At 46.2% G+C, this 20,832-nt stretch overlaps 1 protein-coding gene across 4 annotated transcripts in view; it reads right to left on the bottom strand.

The window, feature by feature from the left end:
• opn5 (opsin 5) overlaps window positions 1-20,832 on the bottom strand; it is a 473,827-nt gene that overhangs the window by 317,223 nt on the left and 135,772 nt on the right. For all 4 annotated transcript variants that reach the window (XM_068024828.1, XM_068024818.1, XM_068024848.1 and 1 more), the window contains one exon: window positions 16,152-16,255. In XM_068024828.1, coding sequence (XP_067880929.1) covers window positions 16,152-16,255 — 104 coding nt within the window. The remainder of the gene's footprint in view (window positions 1-16,151; window positions 16,256-20,832) is intronic.

A 20,832-nucleotide genomic window follows, 5' to 3' on the forward strand; every position in this document is an offset into this window, starting at 1 on the left:
AACAAGATTAATGGTGTCCAAACTGTTTGAAAAGTATTAGACCTTGAAACGTAAAATTATTGGAATGTTGAGTGCCCAAAATACAAATTACAATTGTCAAGGTACCAGCCCCACCCCTGCAATAGCCCAGATGATGAGAAATTCATGGAGCTGCTTGAGCCTCCCAGACGAGCTTCCTCTTTAATGCTGACTGAAGGTGGTTCCCGGCCAGTGGCCCCTTTATGGGACCCTGACCCCCTTCCATTAACTGGCAATTCGACAATTTTCTCAGTTTCTCACCTCCCTTCAAAACGGCATACTGCACACTCATCCGGGCTCTGCCAAGGAAAGGTAAAAGTTTGGCCAAGAATCCTGGCCTGTCTGCGCAAGTGCAGCATGTGGAATTCACAGCAGCCGACAGCTGCATGTCTGCACATGCTCTTTCCCCAGTGCTGTGCCCAGACTGCTGCACTCTTTGCGAGCTACTCAACAAACACCAACAGCAAGTTACCAGTATCTCACGATCAACATACTGGCGACCCGAGTTAACAAATCTGCTTTGCAAGCTACCTGCCAGGAGAATGGGACTTGCGGAGAAACATGTACAAGAGGAGGGGAATTAAATGCTTTTTCTCTGCTGTGCTTACACACTATGTGTTGACTGGCATGACCCACTAGATGGCACACTTGACTTTATTTAAATTATTTAACAAGGCTCAGTTGCAACATTGAATAAAAATACTGTAGATGTTGGAAATCAAACAAAAACTGAGTATGTTGGCAACAGTCAGCAAGGCAGATACAGCACTTGTGGAAGGAAGCAAAATAAACATTTCAGACAATCGCCCTTCATTAGAACCAAATAACATTACAGATGACTGTTGTAACATGACACACCTTGCCTTAAGCAAACAATTTTTCACAGCCAATCCATGGAACCGACTGGTTTAATTTCTCTGCTAGCAAGACTTGGCCAATCAGAAAATGCCACATCATCAGTTTCTGTAGATGAGAAACACTAACTTAAAGACAGGTCAGGATCTTGCTGCATTAAGCAACACACAGAAAGAGGTTCCGCCTTGGCTGTGGAAAACTGCAGGTCTGCAGTTTGCACAAACATGAAGCTCATATCGATCAAGAAAAAGTTGATTTTAATCAGAGCTGCTTGTAATTTTCTATCTTTCTTACTGCTACATCTCATTTCTTTTTCCATGTTCAAACATGCTTCACACAATGTAACACAAACTATTATCTCTTGACCCACTTGTGTGAACGATGTAAAGCTACTGCCTGTAGTACATCCTGCTAATTGTTAAAAACCAGTACAATTGCTTTCTCAACTACCCCCGGAACAACTGATTACACAAATATCATGACTTTCACAACACATGAGCAACCTAACAAAATAAACTGTTCATTTACCAATCTTCTCGAACTATAAATTTAAACATTACTGCAGCATTTGTCCATTTTGACCAGCCATTCGGGATAGCCTGACAATGCAATTTCCATTTTTGTGTCAATCATTACACATCATACAACACTAAATAAGAACATACTGTGGTGTATTAGAAAAGATAAGAACATTCGACCCAACTGACCCACTCCTACAAACAATATAAAATGCACCCCATCAGGAGCTTTATTTTGTTTATTTAATCTGTTAACAATGAATTCCAGACCATCCACCCATTTCCACAATGCTGCTATTTAACCCAGTCTAGCTGCCTTCCATGGATGACACATGGGTGCAGCAATACAGGGACCAGCAGGTTCTGTGGAGTATTTGATCTTAATCTATGCTTATGGTAAAAACAATCATGCATCAAAGGTCACAAATCCCATGACTCTTGCACACACTCAGTCCCCATCACCAGCCCTCAACAAAAAACAACTGAGCAGGATAGTCACAAGAGATTATGAGGGTGGGGGTTCTGGAGATCGCAGGAAAGGAGGCAGGTTGAGAGCTAGGACAATACTCCTACTCCTCCTGGCCCAAAGCAGCGCTGGAAAAACACTTGGCTGCTGGATCCAGAAGTTCCTGTCTTCCTTTAGCTGCTGGGATTCCAGAGCCCTGGGAAGCCAGAAGCCTTTAAATCCAAATCTGAAGCACATAAGCAGCTTCATTACCACATTATAATTACTGACCCATCTCTCAGGAGCAGGTTACTTAACTCACCCGACCCCCAATAGGCAAGTTCTGTTTTCTTAAAAATACCCCGCCACTGTCCTGCCCTTCTTGGAGAGGGTGGGGGTTCAGCTTGCCTTTTTTATTTATTGATTCACCTGATGTGGGTGCCACGGGAAGGACAGCATTTGTTATCCATCCCTAACTGCCCTCAAGAAAGGGGTTGTGAGCTGCCTTCTTGAACCGCTGCAGTTTGCGTGGTGTAGGTACATCCATAGTGCTGTTAGGTAGTGAGTTTCAGGATTTTGACCCAGCAATGAAGGAAAAGTGATATATCTCCAAGTCAAGATGGTGTGTGACCTGAGCAGAACTCATTGGTGGATGTTCCCATGCGCCACTTTGCCTTCTCAGCGGTTGAGGTTGCAGGTTTGGGAGGTGCTGGCAAAGAAGTCTTGGCAAGTTGCTGCAGTGCATGGTAGACATGGTGAGTAACTGTTGAAGGGAGTAAAAGTTGAAGGTGGAGGATGGGGTTTTCATCAAGCAGATTGCTTTGTCCTGAATGGTGTTGAGCTTCTTGAGTGTTGTTGAAGCTGCACTCATCCAAGCAAGTGGACAGTATTCCATCACACTCCTGACTTGTACCTTGTAGATAGTGGACAGACTTTGGGGAGTCAGGTGGCGAGTTACTCACTGCAGAATTCACAGCATCTGACCAGCTCTTGCAGCCACAGTATATATATGGCGTGAATGTCATTGTTGAGGTAGCTGAATATCTTTTCTTTTGGGCCTCCTTATCTCGAGAGACAATGGATACGCGCCTGGAGGTGGTCAGTGGTTTGTGAAGCAGCGCCTGGAGTGGCTATAAAGGCCAATTCTGGAGTGACAGGCTCTTCCACAGGTGCTGCAGAGAAATTTGTTTGTTGGGGCTGTTGCACAGTTGGCTCTCCCCTTGCGCCTCTGTCTTTTTTCCTGCCAACTACTAAGTCTCTTCGACTCGCCACAATTTAGCCCTGTCTTTATGGCTGCCCGCCAGCTCTGGCGAATGCTGGCAACTGACTCCCATGACTTGTGATCAATGTCACACGATTTCATGTCGCGTTTGCAGACGTCTTTATAACGGAGACATGGACGGCCGGTGGGTCTGATACCAGTGGCGAGCTCGCTGTACAATGTGTCTTTGGGGATCCTGCCATCTTCCATGCGGCTCACATGGCCAAGCCATCTCAAGCGCCGCTGACTCAGTAGTGTGTATAAGCTGGGGATGTTGGCCGCTTCAAGGACTTCTGTGTTGGAGATATAGTCCTGCCACCTGATGCCAAGTATTCTCCGAAGGCAGCGAAGATGGAATGAATTGAGACGTCGCTCTTGGCTGGCATACGTTGTCCAGGCCTCGCTGCCGTAGAGCAAGGTACTGAGGACACAGGCCTGATACACTCGGACTTTTGTGTTCCGTGTCAGTGCGCCATTTTCCCACACTCTCTTGGCCAGTCTGAACATAGCAGTGGAAGCCTTACCCATGCGCTTGTTGATTTCTGCATCTAGAGACAGGTTACTGGTGATAGTTGAGCCTAGGTAGGTGAACTCTTGAACCACTTCCAGAGCGTGGTCGCCAATATTGATGGATGGAGCATTTCTGACATCCTGCCCCATGATGTTCGTTTTCTTGAGGCTGATGGTTAGGCCAAATTCATTGCAGGCAGACGCAAACCTGTCGATGAGACTCTGCAGGCATTCTTCAGTGTGAGATGTTAAAGCAGCATCGTCAGCAAAGAGGAGTTCTCTGATGAGGACTTTCCGTACTTTGGACTTCGCTCTTAGACGGGCAAGGTTGAACAACCTGCCCCCTGATCTTGTGTGGAGGAAAATTCCTTCTTCAGAGGATTTGAACGCATGTGAAAGCAGCAGGGAGAAGAAAATCCCAAAAAGTGTGGGTGCGAGAACACAGCCCTGTTTCACACCACTCAGGATAGGAAAGGGCTCTGATGAGGAGCCACCATGTTGAATTGTGCCTTTCATATTGTCATGGAATGAGGTGATGATACTTAGTAGCTTTGGTGGACATCCGATCTTTTCTAGTAGTCTGAAGAGACCACGTCTGCTGACGAGGTCAAAGGCTTTGGTGAGATCAATGAAAGCAATGTAGAGGGGCATCTGTTGTTCACGGCATTTCTCCTGTATCTGACGAAGGGAGAACAGCATGTCAATAGTCGATCTCTCTGCACGAAAGCCACACTGTGCCTCAGGGTAGACGCGCTCGGCCAGCTTCTGGAGCCTGTTCAGAGCGACTCGAGCAAAGACTTTCCCCACTATGCTGAGCAGGGAGATTCCACGGTAGTTGTTGCAGTCACCGCGGTCACCTTTGTTTTTATAGAGGGTGATGATGTTGGCATCGCGCATGTCCTGGGGTACTGCTCCCTCGTCCCAGCACAGGCATAGCAGTTCATGTAGTGCTGAGAGTATAGCAGGCTTGGCACTCTTGATTATTTCAGGGGTAATGCTGTCCTTCCCAGGGGCTTTTCCGCTGGCTAGGGAATCAATGGCATCACTGAGTTCCGATTTGGTTGGCTGTATGTCCAGCTCATCCATGACTGGTAGAGGCTGGGCTGCATTGAGGGCAGTCTCAGTGACAGCATTCTCCCTGGAGTACAGTTCTAGGTAGTGCTCAACCCAGCGGTCCATCTGTTTGCGTTGGTCAGTGATTATGTCCCACCAATTTAGATTTGAGGGGGGTGATCTTCTTGATGGTTGGCCCAAGAGCTCTCTTCATGCCATCATACATTCCTCTGATGTTTCCGGTGTCTGAGGCCAGCTGAATATGGCTGCATAGGTGTTGCCAGTAGTCGTTTGCGCAACGCCTAGCTGTTCTTTGTGCAGTACTTCTGGCTGCTTTAAGTGCTGCGGATGTTAAATCGCTGGGGGCTTTCTTGTAGTTCAAAAGTGCAATGCGCTTAGCGGCTATGACAGGTTCCAGCTCTTCATTATGAGATTGAAACCAGTCTGCATTTCTCTTCGCACTTTTGCCGTAGGTGGTCAAAGCTGACTCATAGATGGCGTCTCTGATGTGGGCCCACTTGGTCTCAGCATCCCCTGTGGGAGTGTTTTGAAGGGCTGTTACAAGTGAATTTAGAAATTTTTGTAACAGCTGTGGGTGAGAAATTCTGCTCGTGTTGATGCGCGGGTGGCCCTTCTGCTTGGAATGATGCAACTTCTTTGGTCTGAGTCTAACCTTGCTGCACACCAGGGAGTGGTCGGTGTCGCAGTCCGCACTGTGGAAGCTGCGTGTGATTTGAACACTGTTTAAGGCGGCTCGCCTTGTGACAATGAGGTCTAGCTGGTGCCAACGACGTGATCTTGGGTGCCTCCATGAAACCTGGTGACAGGGTTTAGTGTGAAAGAACGAGTTGGTGATGCAGAGGTTATGATAGGTACACAACTCAAGCAGTCTCTGCCCGTTCTCATTCATCCTTCCAACGCCATAGCGCCCAAGGCAGGAGGGCCATGAGTCATGGTCGGCCCCAACCCTGGCATTAAAGTCCCCCAGCAGGAATAGGTGTTCGGTGTTGGGGATGCTGCTAATGATGTTATGGAGTTGTTCATAGAACTGGTCTTTAGCTTCAGGTGCGGAACAGAGTGTTGGAGCATAGATGCTGAGTAGGTGTACTGGACCAGAGGTGGTGAGCAGTCGGATGGACAGTATGCGTTCCGAGCCATTTGAGGGAGGCTCTATCATGCTGAGCAAGGAGTTTCTGATGGCGAAGCCCACTCCATGCTGTCTTGGTTCTTCAGGATCCCTGCCCTGCCAGAAGAAGGTGTAGTCTTGCTCTGCTAGAGAGCCACTCGCGGGGAGGCGAGTCTCCTGAAGTGCTGCAATGTCCACATTGAGTCTACTGAGCTCGTTGTTAATGATGGCGGTCTTCCGAGAATCGTTGATTTGTGTAAGGTCTTCCGACAGGCCAGGACACATAGTTCTGAAGTTCCAGCTTGCAAAGCGAAGGGCTGGTACCTTCTTTCCATTTTTCATGTTGTTTGGTGCGGTGTATCAGTCCACCTTTCGGGCAATGACCCTGAGCTCCAAGCACCCATTGAAGCAGGCAGACTGTGGCGGGACAGAACCTTATTGACCGGGGGCTGCCCGGTTTGAGGCGGGCGGTAGCTGTCCAGTGAGGTGCAATGACCTCTCCCACCGACAAAGGCAACCCGTGGCGCCCAGTTTCTACGCCAATTTATCTGGACTTATAACCCGTAACTGCTGCCTTCCGTGTTGTTTCAGTCGCTGTGAGGCAACTATGGAGTGACCTCTCCATGGCGCATGCCTGGGCAAATTTATGGAGGTTGAGAGTTGCCCAGTCGTCAAAACCCCCCTCTCGGCCTTTCTGGTGGGGTCCAAAGGAGTGCAGGACACGACGTTTGGCACCAGTATGGCTGCAGGAACTGCCGGAAACATGCCAAAGGTGACACATGACCGCCTACGGGGTTCCGCTCCGGATTTTCTGTTGGGGTTTACTCCCTTAGCCTTGGTCTCTCCCGAGACGCCCACAAGGCAGTGGGGTTGTTGGGGCCCCTACACAGGTGTAGGATGGTGCCGGTGGGAGGAGGGGATGCAAGGGGGAGGGGTAGAGGGAGGGGGTGGGGGGGGGGGGTGCAGGGGAAGGGGGTGCGGGGTGAAGATGGTGCGGGGGGGGGCGGGCTGGGACGGGGTTGTGAGGGGGTGAGCTGAGAGGGTGGAGCAGGGAAGGGGACGGGGGTGGGGGGGGGGGGTGGAAGGGGGGTAAAGGGGGGCGGAGGGGGGGGTGGAATCTGGTGCAGGTAATAAGCCATTTCCTCAGTGCCCACCATCGACGTCCGGAAAGCTCATCTACGTCTGAATATGGTTAGGCTAGAACACTACCATGAGGAACTCCTGCAGGAATGTCCTAGGGCTGAAATGATAAGCCTTCAACAAAAACATCTTCCTTTGTGCTAGGTATGACTTCAGCCAATTGAGAGTTTTCCCCCTATTCCCATTGACTTCAATTGTACTAGGGTTCCTTGGTGCCATACATGGTTAGATGCTGCCTTCATGTCAAGGGCAGTCACACTCAACTCACCTCTGGAATTTAGCACTTTTGTTCAAGTCTGAACCAAAGTTGTAATGAGGTCAGGAGCCAAGTGGTCCTGGCAAAACCTAAGCACTGGTGAGCAGGAACTGTTAAGTATTGCTTGATAGCACTGTCGATGACCCCTTCCATCACTTTGCTGATGATTGAGAGTAGACTGATGGAGTGATAATTGGCCCAATTGGATTTGTCTTGCCTTTTGTGGCTAGGCTATACCTGGGCAATTTTCCACTTTGTTGAGTGGATGCCAGTGCTGTAGTCGTACTGGAACAGCTTGGCAAGGGGCGTGGCTAGTTCTGCAACACAAGTATTCAGCACTATAGCCAGGAAGTTTGTTAGGCCCATAGCCATTGCTGTATTCAGTGCGCTCAGCCATTTCGCGAAATCAAGTGGAGTGAATTGGTTGGCTGAAGACTGGCATCTGTGATGGTGGGGAGTTTAGAAAGAGACAGAGTTGCATCATTTATTCAGCACTTCTGGTTGAAGATGGTCGCAAACATGTGAGCATCATCATTTGCACTGACGTGCTGGTTTCCCCCCATCTTGAAGGATGAGGATGTTTGTGCAGCCTTCTCCTGCTGTTAGTTATTTAATTGTCCACCACCATTCACGACTGGATGCGGCAGGACTGCACAGCCTTGACCTGATCTGTTGATTGTAGGATCACTTAATTCTGTCGAAAATGAGCTGCTTCTGTTTAGCATGTATGCAGTCCTGTGTTCTAGCTTCACCAGGTTGGCATTTCATTTTTAGGTATGCATGGTGCTGCTCCTGGCATGCACCCCTACACTCTTCATAGAACCATGGTCGGTCCCATAGCTTGATGGTAATTGTGGAGTGAGAGATATGCCAGGCCATGAGGTTACAAATTGTGGTGGAATACAATTCTGCTGCTGTTGATGGCCCACAGCACCTCATGGATGCCTAATTTTGAGCTACTAACCTGTTCTGAATCTATCCCATTTAGCATAACGATAGTGCCACACCTGATGGAGTGGGTCTTCTCTGAGGACAGGACTTTGTCTCCACAAGGACTGTGAGCAGTCACTATTAACAATACTGTTATAGACAGGCACTTCTGCAACAGGTAAATGGGTGGGAACGAGGCCAGGTAGGATTCTCCTCATGTTGTTTGTCTCACTACCTGTCACAAGTCCAGTCTGGCAGCTATGCCCTTCAGGACTCGACCAGCTTGGTCAGCAGTGGTGCCACTAGGTAACTCTTGGTGATGGACAGTGATGTCCCCAAAACAGAGTATATTCTGTACCCCTGCTACCCTCAGTGCTTCTTCCAAGTGGTATTCAACATGGAGCAGTACTGATTCATCAGCTGAGGGAAGGCGGTAGGTGGTAATAGCAGGAGGTTTCCTTGCCCACTTTTGACCTAATTCTACAAGACTTCACGGGATCTGGAGTCAATTTTAAGGTTCCCAGGTTCACACCCTCCTGACTGTATATCACTGTGCCACCACTTCCGGTGAGTCTGTCCTACTGGTGGGAGGGGACATATCCTGGGCTGGAGGAGGAGGAGGCTGGCTGAAAGGTATGATTCTGAGAGCATGAATGTGTCAGGCTGTTGCAATGCGTTCTGATGAAAGGTTATTGACCTGAAACATTAACTCTGTTTCTCCCCCACAGATGCTTCCTGACCTGCTGGCTATTTCCAGCATTTGGCTTTTATTATTGCTTGACTAGTCTGTGGAACAGCTCTCCCAATTTTGGCACAAGTCCCCATTATTATCTCGATAACCCTCAGTTCTTTTTTTTAAGCATTGTTTGATTTAAAATCAGCAGTACCAGAAGTGGTAATCAATACTGTTCACATCAACAAGTTTGCGTTATTAATCTACCCTTACTGCATGCAAGTAGCATCTTACACTGTCCGCCAGTGCAGCTTTTCCAATGCCAACATTTTGCACTGTCTATGCATTCCTCCTTGCTCCAAAGCTCATCAGTATGCGAGCATGTGCACACTGAACTTCTTGTGGCATGTGCACAATTATTGTACGTCACGACCAGGTGAGAAGAGGTCTAGGGTATCCCTTCAGCCGGTCTTACAGTAACAGGGTTTAATTTTAAACACACTGTGTTTTTAGCTCCCCCTTGGTGAATCCTTGATCACCATTTTCCAATTATAAAGCAAAGAAACCAGAACAAACAGGATTTCTTAGGTTTAAAGAAGAAAAGTTGAAATTTATTAAACTTGAACTTAAACTCTAATTTAGTTAACGCATATGGATACACGCTGCGCCCCATGCTAGTATGTGTACTCTTGGGGTTCATGTGTCTTCAGTGGATTTAGTTTAGTTTAGTTTAGAGATACAGCACTGAAACAGGCCCTTCGGCCCACCGAGTCTGCGCCGACCATCAATCACCCATCCATACTAATCCTACACTAATTCCACACTCCTACCACATCCCCACCTGTCCCTATATTTCCCTACCACCTACCTGTACTATTTACTCTGTCATGCAGACCCCACACCTGCCAAGAATGAGGCATATTAATTTTGTCATATGAAAATTGATTCGAGGCTTGCGAGAAAGAGATGGGAGCAGGCAGACAGGAGATGTGTGGCGAGCCAGGTGGGGGCCTAGCATGACAAGTAAGATGATGCTCATTTAGGTTACACAAACAGTATTTCTAATTTCACAAATGGTATCTCGCCTATTAACGCCCAAGGAGGAACCCAAGAATCAGAATCTAAGTATTAGATACATTAACCAACAATAGATTCTCGAGTGTTGGATAGAAGCCAGTACAATAGTGATCTGACACCTGACTCAAGGTCATACTGATCCAGTGATGAATTGGGCTGAAATCTGAAACTCCATTTTCATCCTACATTTACTATTAAAACACCCGAAGCAAGGGGAGGCAGTAGCGTAGTGGTATTGTCACTGGACTAGTAACCCAGAGACCCAGAGTATTACTCTGGGGACACGGGTTCAAATCCCACCACAGCAGAAGGTGGAATTTGAATTCAATTAATTTTTAAAAATCTGGAATTAAAAAGCTCGTCTAATGATGAAACCATTGTCGATTGTTGTAAAAACCCATCTGGTTCACTAATGTCCATTAGGGAAGGAAATCGACTGTCCTTACTTGGTCTGGTCTACATGTGACTCCAGATCCACAGCAATGTGGCTGACTCTTACATGCCCTCTGAAATGGCCAAGCAAGCCACTCAGTTGCATCTAACTGCTACGAAGCCAATAAAAACAAATGAAACCGGACAGACCACCCAGCATTGACCTGGGCACTGGAAGCAACTACAGCAAAACCAGCCCTGTCGACCCTGTAAAGTCCTCCTTGTGTCAAAGTTGGGAGAGCTGTCCCACAGACCAGTCAAGCAAAAGCCTAACTTAGTCATACTTACGGAATCATACCTTACAATGTCCCACCGGCAGGACAGACCCAGCAGAAATGGCGGCACAGTGGTATATAATAGGGAGGGAGTTGCCGTGGGTGTCCTCAACATCGACTCCGGACCCCATGAAGTCTCATGGCATCAGGTCAAACATGGGCAAGGAAACCTCCTGCTGATTACCACCTATCGCCCTCCCTCACCATATTGAACACCACTTGGAGAAAGTACTAAGGGTGGCAAGGGCACAGAATGTACTCTGGGTGGGGGACTTCTATGTTCATCACCATAGTGACTTGCTAGCACCACTACTGACAGAGCTGGCCGAGTCCAAAAGGACTGGGTCTACAGCAGATGGTGAGGCAACCTACAAGAGGGAAATACATACTTGACCTCGTCCTCACCAATGTGCCTGCCGCAGAAGCATCTGTCCACGACAGTATTGGTAGGAGTGACCACTGCACAGTCCTTGTGGAGACGAAGTCCCGCCTTCACATTGAGGATACCCTCCATCGTGTTGTGTGGCACTATCACCGTGCTAAATGGGATAGATTTTGAACAGATCTAGCAACTCAAAACTGGGCATCCATGAGGTGCTGTTGGCCATCAGCAGCAGCAGAATTGTACTCAAAAAAAAATCTGTGAATTCATGGCCCGGCATGTCCTCCACTCTACCATTACCAGCAAGCCAGGAGACCAACCCTGGTTCAATGAAGAGTGCAGGAGGGCATGCCAGGAGCAAGACCAAGCTACAACAGAGGACTACTTGCATGCCAAGCTGCATAAGCAGCATGCGATAGACAGAGCTAAGTGATCCCATACCCAACAGATCAGATCAAAGCTCTGCAGTCCTGTCACATCCAGCTGTGAATGGTGGTGGACAATTAAACAACTAACTGGAGGAGGTGGCTCCACAAATATCCCCATCCTCAATGATGGGGGAGCCCAGCACATCAGTGCGAAAGATGAGGCTGAAGCATTTGCAACAATCTTCAGCCAGAAGTGCCAAGTTGATAATCCATCTCGGCTTCCTCCTGAAGTCTCCAGCATCACACCTGCCAGACTTCAGCCAATTCGATTCACTCCGCGTGATATCAAGAAACGACCGAAGGCACTGGATACTGCAAAGGCTATGGGCCCTGACAATATTCCAGCAATAGTACTGAAGACCTGTGCTCCAGAACTTGCCGTGCCCCTAGCCAAGCTGTTCCAGTACAGCTACGACACTGGCATCTACCCGGCAATGTGGAAGATTGTCCAGATATGTCCTGTACACAAAAAGCCAGACAAGTTCAACCCGGCCAATTACCGCCCCATCAGTCTACTCTCAATCATAAGTAAAGTGATGGAAGGTGCCATCAATAGTGCCATCAAGTGGCACTTGCTTAGCAATAACCTGCTCAGTGACGCTCAGTTTGGGTTCCACCAGGGCCACTCAGCACCTGACCTCATTACAGCCTTGGTTCAAACATGGGCAAAAGAGCTGAACTCAAGAGGTGAGGTGAGAGTGACTGCCCTTGACATCAAGGCAGCATTAGACTGGGTATGGCATCAAGAAGCCCTAGCAAAACTGAAGTCAATGGGAATCAGGGAGAAAACTCTCTGCTGGTTAGAGTCATATCTAGCGCAAAGGACGATGGCTGTGGTTGTTGGAGGTCAATCATCTGAGCTCCAGGACAGCATTGCAGGAGTTCCTCAGGGTAGTGTCCTAGGCCCAACCATCTTCAGCTGCTTCATCAATGACCTTCCTTTAATCATAAGGTCAGAAGTGGGGATGTTCGCTGATGATTGCACAATGTTCAGCACCATTCGTGACTCCTCAGATAGTGAAGCAGTCCGTGCAGAAATGCAGCAAGACCTGGACAATATCCAGGCTAGGGTTTCTAACTAACATTTACACCACACAAGTGCCGGGCAATGTGACCATCGCCAACAAGAGAGAACCTAACTATCACCCCTTGACATTCAAATGCATTACCATCGCTGAATCCCCCACTATCAACAACCTAGGGGCTACCATTGACCAGAAACTGAACTGGAGTAGCCATATAAATACCGTGGCCACAAGAACAGGCTAGAGGCTAGGAATCCTGTGGCGACTAACTCATCACCTGACTCCCCAAAGCCTGTCCACCATCTACAAGTCACCAGTCAGGAGTGTGATGGAATACTCTCCACTTGCCTGGATGGATGCAGCTTCAACAACGCTCAAGAAGCTTGACACTGTCCAGGACAAAGCAGCCTGCTTGATTGGCACCCCATCTACAAACATTCACTCCCTCCACCACTGACACACAGTGGCAACACAGTGTGTACCATCTACAAGATACACTGCAGCAACACATTGAGGCTCCTTAGACAGCAAACCCGCGACCTCTATCAACTAGAAAGACAAGGGCAGCAAATGCATGGGAACACCACCACCTGCAAGTTCCCCTCCAAGTCACACACCATCCTGACTTGGAACTATATCACCGTTCCTTCACTGTCACTGGGTCAAAATCCTGGAACTCCCTTCCTAACAGCACTGTGGGTGTACCTACCTCACATGGACTGCAGCGGTTCAAGAAGGCAGCTCACCACCACTTTCTCAAGGGCAATTAGGGATGGGTAATAAATGCTGGCCTAGCCAGCGACAGCCACATCCCATGAATGAATAAAAAAAAACTTCAAACACAAGTGAACTTTAAAAAAAAAAACGCTGTCACCCGCACAAAGGGAACGGCCATGAAAATATGAAATGAACTGGAGGAATTATGAAATAAAAGTCAAGTGTTGAACTGAACTACAAAAAAAGACACATTTGCGCCACAGACAAAATGGGGTAGAGGTCAGGTGATCGCTCCTGCACTGTCAATAAACATGTTTGTCTATTGAAGACAAAACCCATTATCCACGTCTGAATTAGCTTTGAGGAAAACACATTGAAATGGAAAAACAACCCATTCCATGCTAACAACCCCTATCTTCAGGAATAAAAGCAAACAAAGATTTTTGCAAGCAGACTGACTCCGAAGCCACGGCCAAAATAATAGGTGTGAAACAACACCTATTTATCAAAATTTACTACATTCAGACACCATCTTGTAACAATGGTTCCCATATCCTGGAAAATTGTATGAATCACCCCAAGGGAGAAAACCCTTAGTCACCTGACTGACACCCCACCCCATCTGCGAAAGCGAACATGAGTTTCCACCATCGACTTCGGATTGAGGTTTAACCACCAAGAGCCTACGACACTTCATTCTGTTCATGACAACCAACATTCAGGCCTTCACCGCCGAAGGATTTACTCCTGAAAAGCTTTAAAGGCTGAATAAAACAACAAACTCTTGTACAACAAATGGACTTCAACTGCGTGCTGCACTCTTCTTTCTCATCTTTTCTTGTGTGTGTGTGTGTGTGTGTGTGTGTGTGTGTGTGTGTGTGTGTGTGTGTGTGTGTGTATATATATTATATATATGTGTGTTTGACAGAGAATGCATGGGTGGGTGAAGTCATGAGTATTTCTTTGGTTATTGTGTACAAATAATTTTTTTTTAAAATCAACAAGACAACCTGTCATTTGTCTATTTATTTGACCCTTGGAACACTCGGGAACTAAAACACCATGCACCAGTTGAAAGGTGAAAAGTGGAAGTCTCCCACACCACTTCCCATCTGTCGTTTTCACAGTTGAGGATGAAACATCTGGAGGGAAAGCAACAGCTGAGCGAGTATAAGAACAAGACAGAAAAATCACAATGATGATTCAAGTGGTATTGCTAAAGGTTTAATTACTTCTGTATTATGGATACAAAGCGCATCACTAAGAACCAGGCTAAGATGCAAAATCATTCTCAGTAGATGCTTGATTTGCCTAATTTACAAATTTCTTATTCCAGATATTCAGCAATTTAACAAATTTACACCATAACTGCTGCGAGAATGCAAAGGCATTACTAGGAAGGAATAAAGCAAGGCTTTTATTTTTAAATACAGCGCCTTTCACGACCCCAGAACATCCCAAAGCACTTCACAGCCAATGAACTATTTTTGAAGTCTAGTCACTGTTATAATTTTAAAAAACAAAGCAGCCCATTTGAATGCAGCAGGGTCCACAAACAATGAGATAAATGCCTTATAATCTGTTTTCAGTGATAATGAAGGGATCAATGTTGGCCAGCACACCAGGTGGCTTCCCTGCTCTATTTCGAATCGTGCCATTTCTACGTCCACCCGAGAAGGCTTTGGTTCGAATGTGTCATTCAAAATACAGTACCTTTGACAATGAAGATTTCCCTCACTAGATGTTGAAGTGTTATCCTAGATTATATGTTTAGGTTCTGGGGTGGGGAGAACCTGACTTCTGAATTGGAAGCAACAGTACTACCACAAAGCAAAGGCTTTATACTAAATACAGCCAAAATCTGGAGTCAGGACCTGACATTGGGCAAAGCACAATTTTTTTTTAAAACTCCGTAGAGTGGGATTTCTCACCCCACTTGACTTCATCCAGGTCAGTCCTGGATCTCAAATGCATATTCTCAAGCATAGAGTATGTGTAAAGAAGAAACCACTTTACATCAATGCCAAACTTGCATGAATGCACGCTTGGATTAGTTCTTGAGGAACTGGTGTCTTTCCCTATAATGGGTGTTTACTGTATATTTTGAACTTTCAAACGTTGTGTACAATTCCCACTAATCACAACTGCCTTGGACTAAGAACACCCACAATTTTACTGAAACCATAGCCCGAAAGTTAATTCAAGCCTTTCCAAGAGGGAGGGGGGGGGGGGGGGGGGGGGGGGGGGTGAAGAGCTGGGGAAGAGAGAAGGAAGAAGTTATTTAAATCCAATCCAAACCCATGATAAACAAATAAGCCTGAAAAAGAGAAACACCAGCATAGTTGCAAGGACTTCTACCATAAAACACTTTCTTCCACAACTATAATCCTTATTCTAAGCTCAATATATACGAAATATTGAAATTTTTCATTCAGGTTCCCATATTTCACGGGCTGGACCAGTAACCAACCTGTCCACAGTACGATTGCAATGTTGCACGGGCCTGCCATAAAAGCAAATCTTTCCCTCAACTATACTTAAGACTTCCCTAGATGAAAAAGCAGATAAAATATATTTTCCTATTATTGCACAACTACAATTAAAAGTCCTTTGTATGTGTACATTTAGTACAACGAAAACTAGCTTTGTATTCTTGCTATTCAAATCAGCACATGGAAAATACTGACTGTTCTTCACACATGAGCTGAGTTAATCACCCATGCAGAAGCATCAATTCTTGCAACCAGTTAGGCAGCATTCACCTCACCTCATTCAAAATTAGCTGCAAACACAACAGACACGAGAATGAAGATAATCTTCAATTAAGAAAATTAAAACATGGGCTTTTCAACTCCCTAACAAATCTGTATATATCAGGCTATGGACAAACAGAATTGTGTAGTTTTAAAAAATATTAATAAACCTTCCTTCAGAATTGCATGTTTCATCCTAAAATATTTTTATCTCTACAGTTTTCAGCTGTCGTTAGACGGACAACAAAAAACCTTAATTCCCAACAAAATGCCTTACCTCTTCAATTATTTCAACGACATCTCCAGTTTTTATTTCCAATTCATCCTCATTTTGAGGGATGTAATCAAACAGTGCTTCACAATGCCGCTTCTTCGATCTTCCTGTTGGGATTGACATCACATAAATTGTCTTTAGTGTTGTCCGAAAACAATTTTACAAGTCACATCGTTCGAATATAAACTTACAACAGCAACTTAAACCTAAAATTCTTCTCAACATCTGATTTTCAGTTTGAAAACTAAGCAACTTTCTCAGGAAGATCCTACCCACTCTCCAGTAACGCAGCACTTGAGTATCTGTGGTATTTACTGACAGTTAAAATTCTACTTAAATGTGTGTTTCTGTAGTTGGAAAATACGACAAATTATGCTTTGTACTATAATTGAGTGGTACATTGCTATTTCAGAACAGAAACCTTGGTAACAGAGGCAGAAAAGTGACAAGCGTTCCTTTGATTGGACAAGCCCAGTGGTTGCAAAGCACACCTGGGATCGGCAGAAAAAAGACTCACCAAGCTTTTTGGTTGTGAGTCAGTGTGTGTGTGTGGTTTTACCTTCTGGAAGGAGGTAAAGTCAAGTCAGAAGAAAAAGAAATCAACTAAGACCACAACCCAGCTCGCTTCCCAGAAATTCCATAAAAGACCCTGTGAAGTTCACTGTGTTGATTCGCCTTGTTTCCTGCATTTGAGAAAGGCCGCTAAATTACTTTTCGACGCCTCCTGAGGAGAACTATTCTGGAAGATTCTAGTGACCTGTCAGCGTATGCCCGGAGGTTGGACTGTGTGCCAGTTTGGTGCAGCATTTCTCATCTGCTACATTTTTTTCCAGGGGTGGGCATTTTTTTGCCTGTAAGAGAGCACGGATTTAAAAATCCTTTTTTTTTTCAGTTAACCGGTATATGTGTGTGTGTATGAGTATGAAATGACTATGGTAACAAGGGACTTGTAAATTGGTTAAGGTAGGAAGGGGACTTTTAAAAATTTACAAACATACGAATTCGGAGCAGAAGTTGGCCAGTCTCTCGAGCCTGCTCCACCATTCAATAAGATCATGGCTGATCTGTTTGCGTTTTGAATTCCATACCCCATCAACTCCCGATAACCTTTGATACCCTTGCCTAACCAGAATCTATCTACCTCCGCCTTAAAAATATTTAATGACCCCGCCTCCCCCACCTTCTGAGGCAGAGAGTTCCAAAGTCTCACAACCCTCAGAAAAAATTTCTCCTCATCGCGATCCTAAAAGGGCAACCTCTAATTTTAAAACAGTGCCCCCTAGTTTTGTACTCACCCACAAGAGGAAACATCCTTTCCACAGCCACCTTGTCAAGACCGCTCAGGATCTTATATACTTCAATCAAGTCTCCCCTCACTCTTCTAAACTCCAGTGAAATTAAGCCCAATCTGTCCAATCTTTCCTCGTAAGACAACCTGCTCATTCCAGGTAGCAATCTAGTAAACCACCTCTGAACCACCTCCAACGCATTTGCATGCTTCCTTAAATAAGGAGACCAAAACTGCACACAGTATTCGAGATGTGGTCTCACCAATGCCCAATATAACTGACTTATTTTCAATTCTTCTCATAATAAAGGATAGCATTCTGTTACTAACAGGTGAGAAGGGGTCTAAGAGTTCCCTCTCAGCCTTTGCCTGATTTAACCGTAACAGGGTTTAATTTTAAAACACCATGTTTTTAGCTCCCCCTTAGTCAATCCATGTTCACTGCTCCAATTGTAAGGCAAAGAAATCAAACAGGTTTCCTTAGATATAAACAAGAAAGGTAGAAGTTTATTAATCTTAAACTCTAATCCGGTTAGCGACTACAAATATACGACGCAACCACACTAGCATGCATACGCGAAAAACACACACACAGATAGTGACAGAAAAAGTAGAAAAGAATAAAGGGGAAAAGTTTGAGGCAATAAATGGGCTTCTATTTTACTGTCCTTTGAGTTTGTTGTGGAGTCTTTGGTTGCCGGTAGCTCCTGTAATTCGTTGGGGCCCAGTGCACGCTTCAATGTGCTTCGATATCGGAATTTTTTCTCTCCTGAGGTGTACGGGTCTTCCATGGGCCCAGTGGCCTGGGAGAGAGGGAGAAAGAGGCTACCTTGTTCCAGCTTCAGTTGCACACTGCCTTCTGAATTCAAACTGTCCTGTGTGGCTAGTTTAAAAAACCTGGACCAGCCAGTTAGTCACGTGACCAGCTGGTTTAACCAGTCCTGGCTTTGTGGATTGCACCATATTAGCAGGCCCTGGAATGTGCTTCCTTACACCTTCAATGTCTGGTGATCAAAATCCATTTGGGGTAATTGGAGCAGGGAATAGTCCTTTGTCTGCACAAGCAGCGTCTCTTCGTACGCAAATGTCCATCCAGCCCAGTGACTGGTGATCTTCAAACAAGTCATTTCTTCACTTCAGCAACAGTTTAAAATCAATGTGCATATGACAAAATTAATATGCCTCATTCTTGGCAGGTGGGATCTGCATGACACCTCCCCACCCAGTGGAGTGAATTGCGATTTTCAAAAACAGCATTTCATTAAAAGGGACCAGAGAGAAGATAAGGACAGGAAAACACACATGCATCTCTCTCATTCATTCAGAACCCTAACAATTGTTAAAGCTTGTCTTTTCTTGGTAGCAGTGCTGGTTCAAATGGCCCTTTTCAGCATCCCAATAAACATATGGTTTTTGGGGAAGTTTTTTATTCAGTTTGCACATTTCCATGACTGCCAAAGGTGTCTTTGTTCTTGTTGAGGTCTGCAGGGGGCAGGTTAGGTTTGATTAGCCCTACGTTGGAGTTCTGCTCAGGGCGGTGGCAGTGGGCGGTTCCCCTCCAAATTCTCTTTCAGTGCTTTGATGAGTCATGTAAGGGCTTTCTATCTCAGAGGATGGCTGGTTCCTTTTTTTCCTGACTGTAGGGGAAGATTCTTTGCTAATCTTCCCTTTGTTCCCTGGGTCACTCCTGCCTGCAGGTATTTGTCCAGATTCTGCTGCAGTCCCCTGCGGCACTTCGACTAGTCGAGGCATCGCCCTCACAGTTTCTCTGCTCTTGAGGACATTCTTTGGCTCTGCAGGTTTCTGTAAATGCTGTTAGCCTCTCTGGTGAGGTTCTGCTACTGTCTGCATTTACATAGGAGGATGTTCGGTGTAACTTTTCAAATATTTTGGGGTTGGCTAACCGGACAGTAGGGATTTTCATCCGGGATTCCTCTCAGACTTCCTTTAACCTGCCCTTTTGGTCCCATTTTCCCACATTCCTTTCTAACTTTTTGCCAGCCTTGTGCCTGCCTGTTCCCTTTTGTTCTCTGAGGGGATTCCTTACAGTTCACCAGCCCTCTGCTGGAGGGTCCTCCAAACACAGATACAGGACTCAGGGGTACAGATTTCACTGTAGGTTGGGGTTTCCCATCAACCTGGCACATGCGGCAACTCCTTCAGTACTTATCACATCTTTGTGGAGTTTTGGCCAGTTAAACTGCTGTCTTATGCAGGCTTCGGTTTTTCGTATACCAACATGTACACCACCGCAATCTCACAGGCCATTCTTACTATTTCTCTCTGGTACCTCTGCAGCACGACTAACTGATGAACCACTGTCCACTCCTTGCTCTCAGGTCTGTGAGGAGAACTCCACTTCCTCATCAGTACCTCATTCCTTAAATAGCAGCAATCAGGGACTCCCTCTGCTTCAATTTCAGACCGGGCAGCCTGTGCTAACTCTCACAATACAGGGTCAACTCGCTGAGCCTCAGCGAAGGAAAATTCATTTAATTCATTCCCTTGGTCTTCTAACTTTCCAAAGAAAGTCTTGGACAGACAGAGCTCATGGTCATCTGCCTGCAGTGCCAAATTCAGTCTCCTCTGTGGGAGCTGGTTTGATCGTGGCCTCACATTCAGGGAAATTGTAGTGGACCGTCTCCTGCCACTGTCCTGTCTCTCTGACCTCCTGCTGTCTCTTATTCATTAGTGGGAAAGCTACCACCAGATTATTACATAGGAGGAGGTCAACCCCATCCACAGGCAAACTAAGGATAATCCCTAGGTCACCCGGCCGGAAGCTAGGTCACACTCCAAGAGCACCCAGTGTAAAGGTACATACTGCCCTCCAATACCATTCACCACCATTCTGGTGTTTACTTCACTCCCTGAGGGAAAGGTCAGGCCTTTTCCCAGTAAAAGGGATCTAGTGACCCCCGTGGACTGAGAATTACTATGGGCTTGCCTACCCAACTCGAGGGGTATGGGGTTACTCTCCCTTCAGATATAAAACCCTGCTAACCTTCAGGAATCCGATTAAATTTTCCTGCACTTGCCGCATTAAGCTTCCATGGTCTCACTCTTACTCCAGTTAAAGCCACAGCTTGTTCTGCTGTGCTTCCCATCAGGGTCCCTTCTTCACTGAGCGGGCGTGTCCTGATTAACCCTACAGGTTTTCCCTTTAGTTTCCAGCAGTCAGCTCTTAAATGCCCTGCTTTATTAAAATGGAAGCACACAGGTCTTCAGGTCTCACTCCTACTCACTGCACCTTCCTTTTTGGCCGGATGGCCCAATGTCTCCTGCTTTCCCTTCCCTCCCAGGACTCCTTGGGCTTCTATCACCTTCCCAGCCTCTGTCCTTTTCAGTTTTGTGGGGGTGATTAGGAAAGTTTTTCCCCTGGGAAACTGATTTCGA

Source organism: Heterodontus francisci, chromosome 3 (assembly GCF_036365525.1).
Source record: "Heterodontus francisci isolate sHetFra1 chromosome 3, sHetFra1.hap1, whole genome shotgun sequence".
NCBI classification, from domain to species: Eukaryota; Metazoa; Chordata; class Chondrichthyes; order Heterodontiformes; family Heterodontidae; genus Heterodontus; species Heterodontus francisci.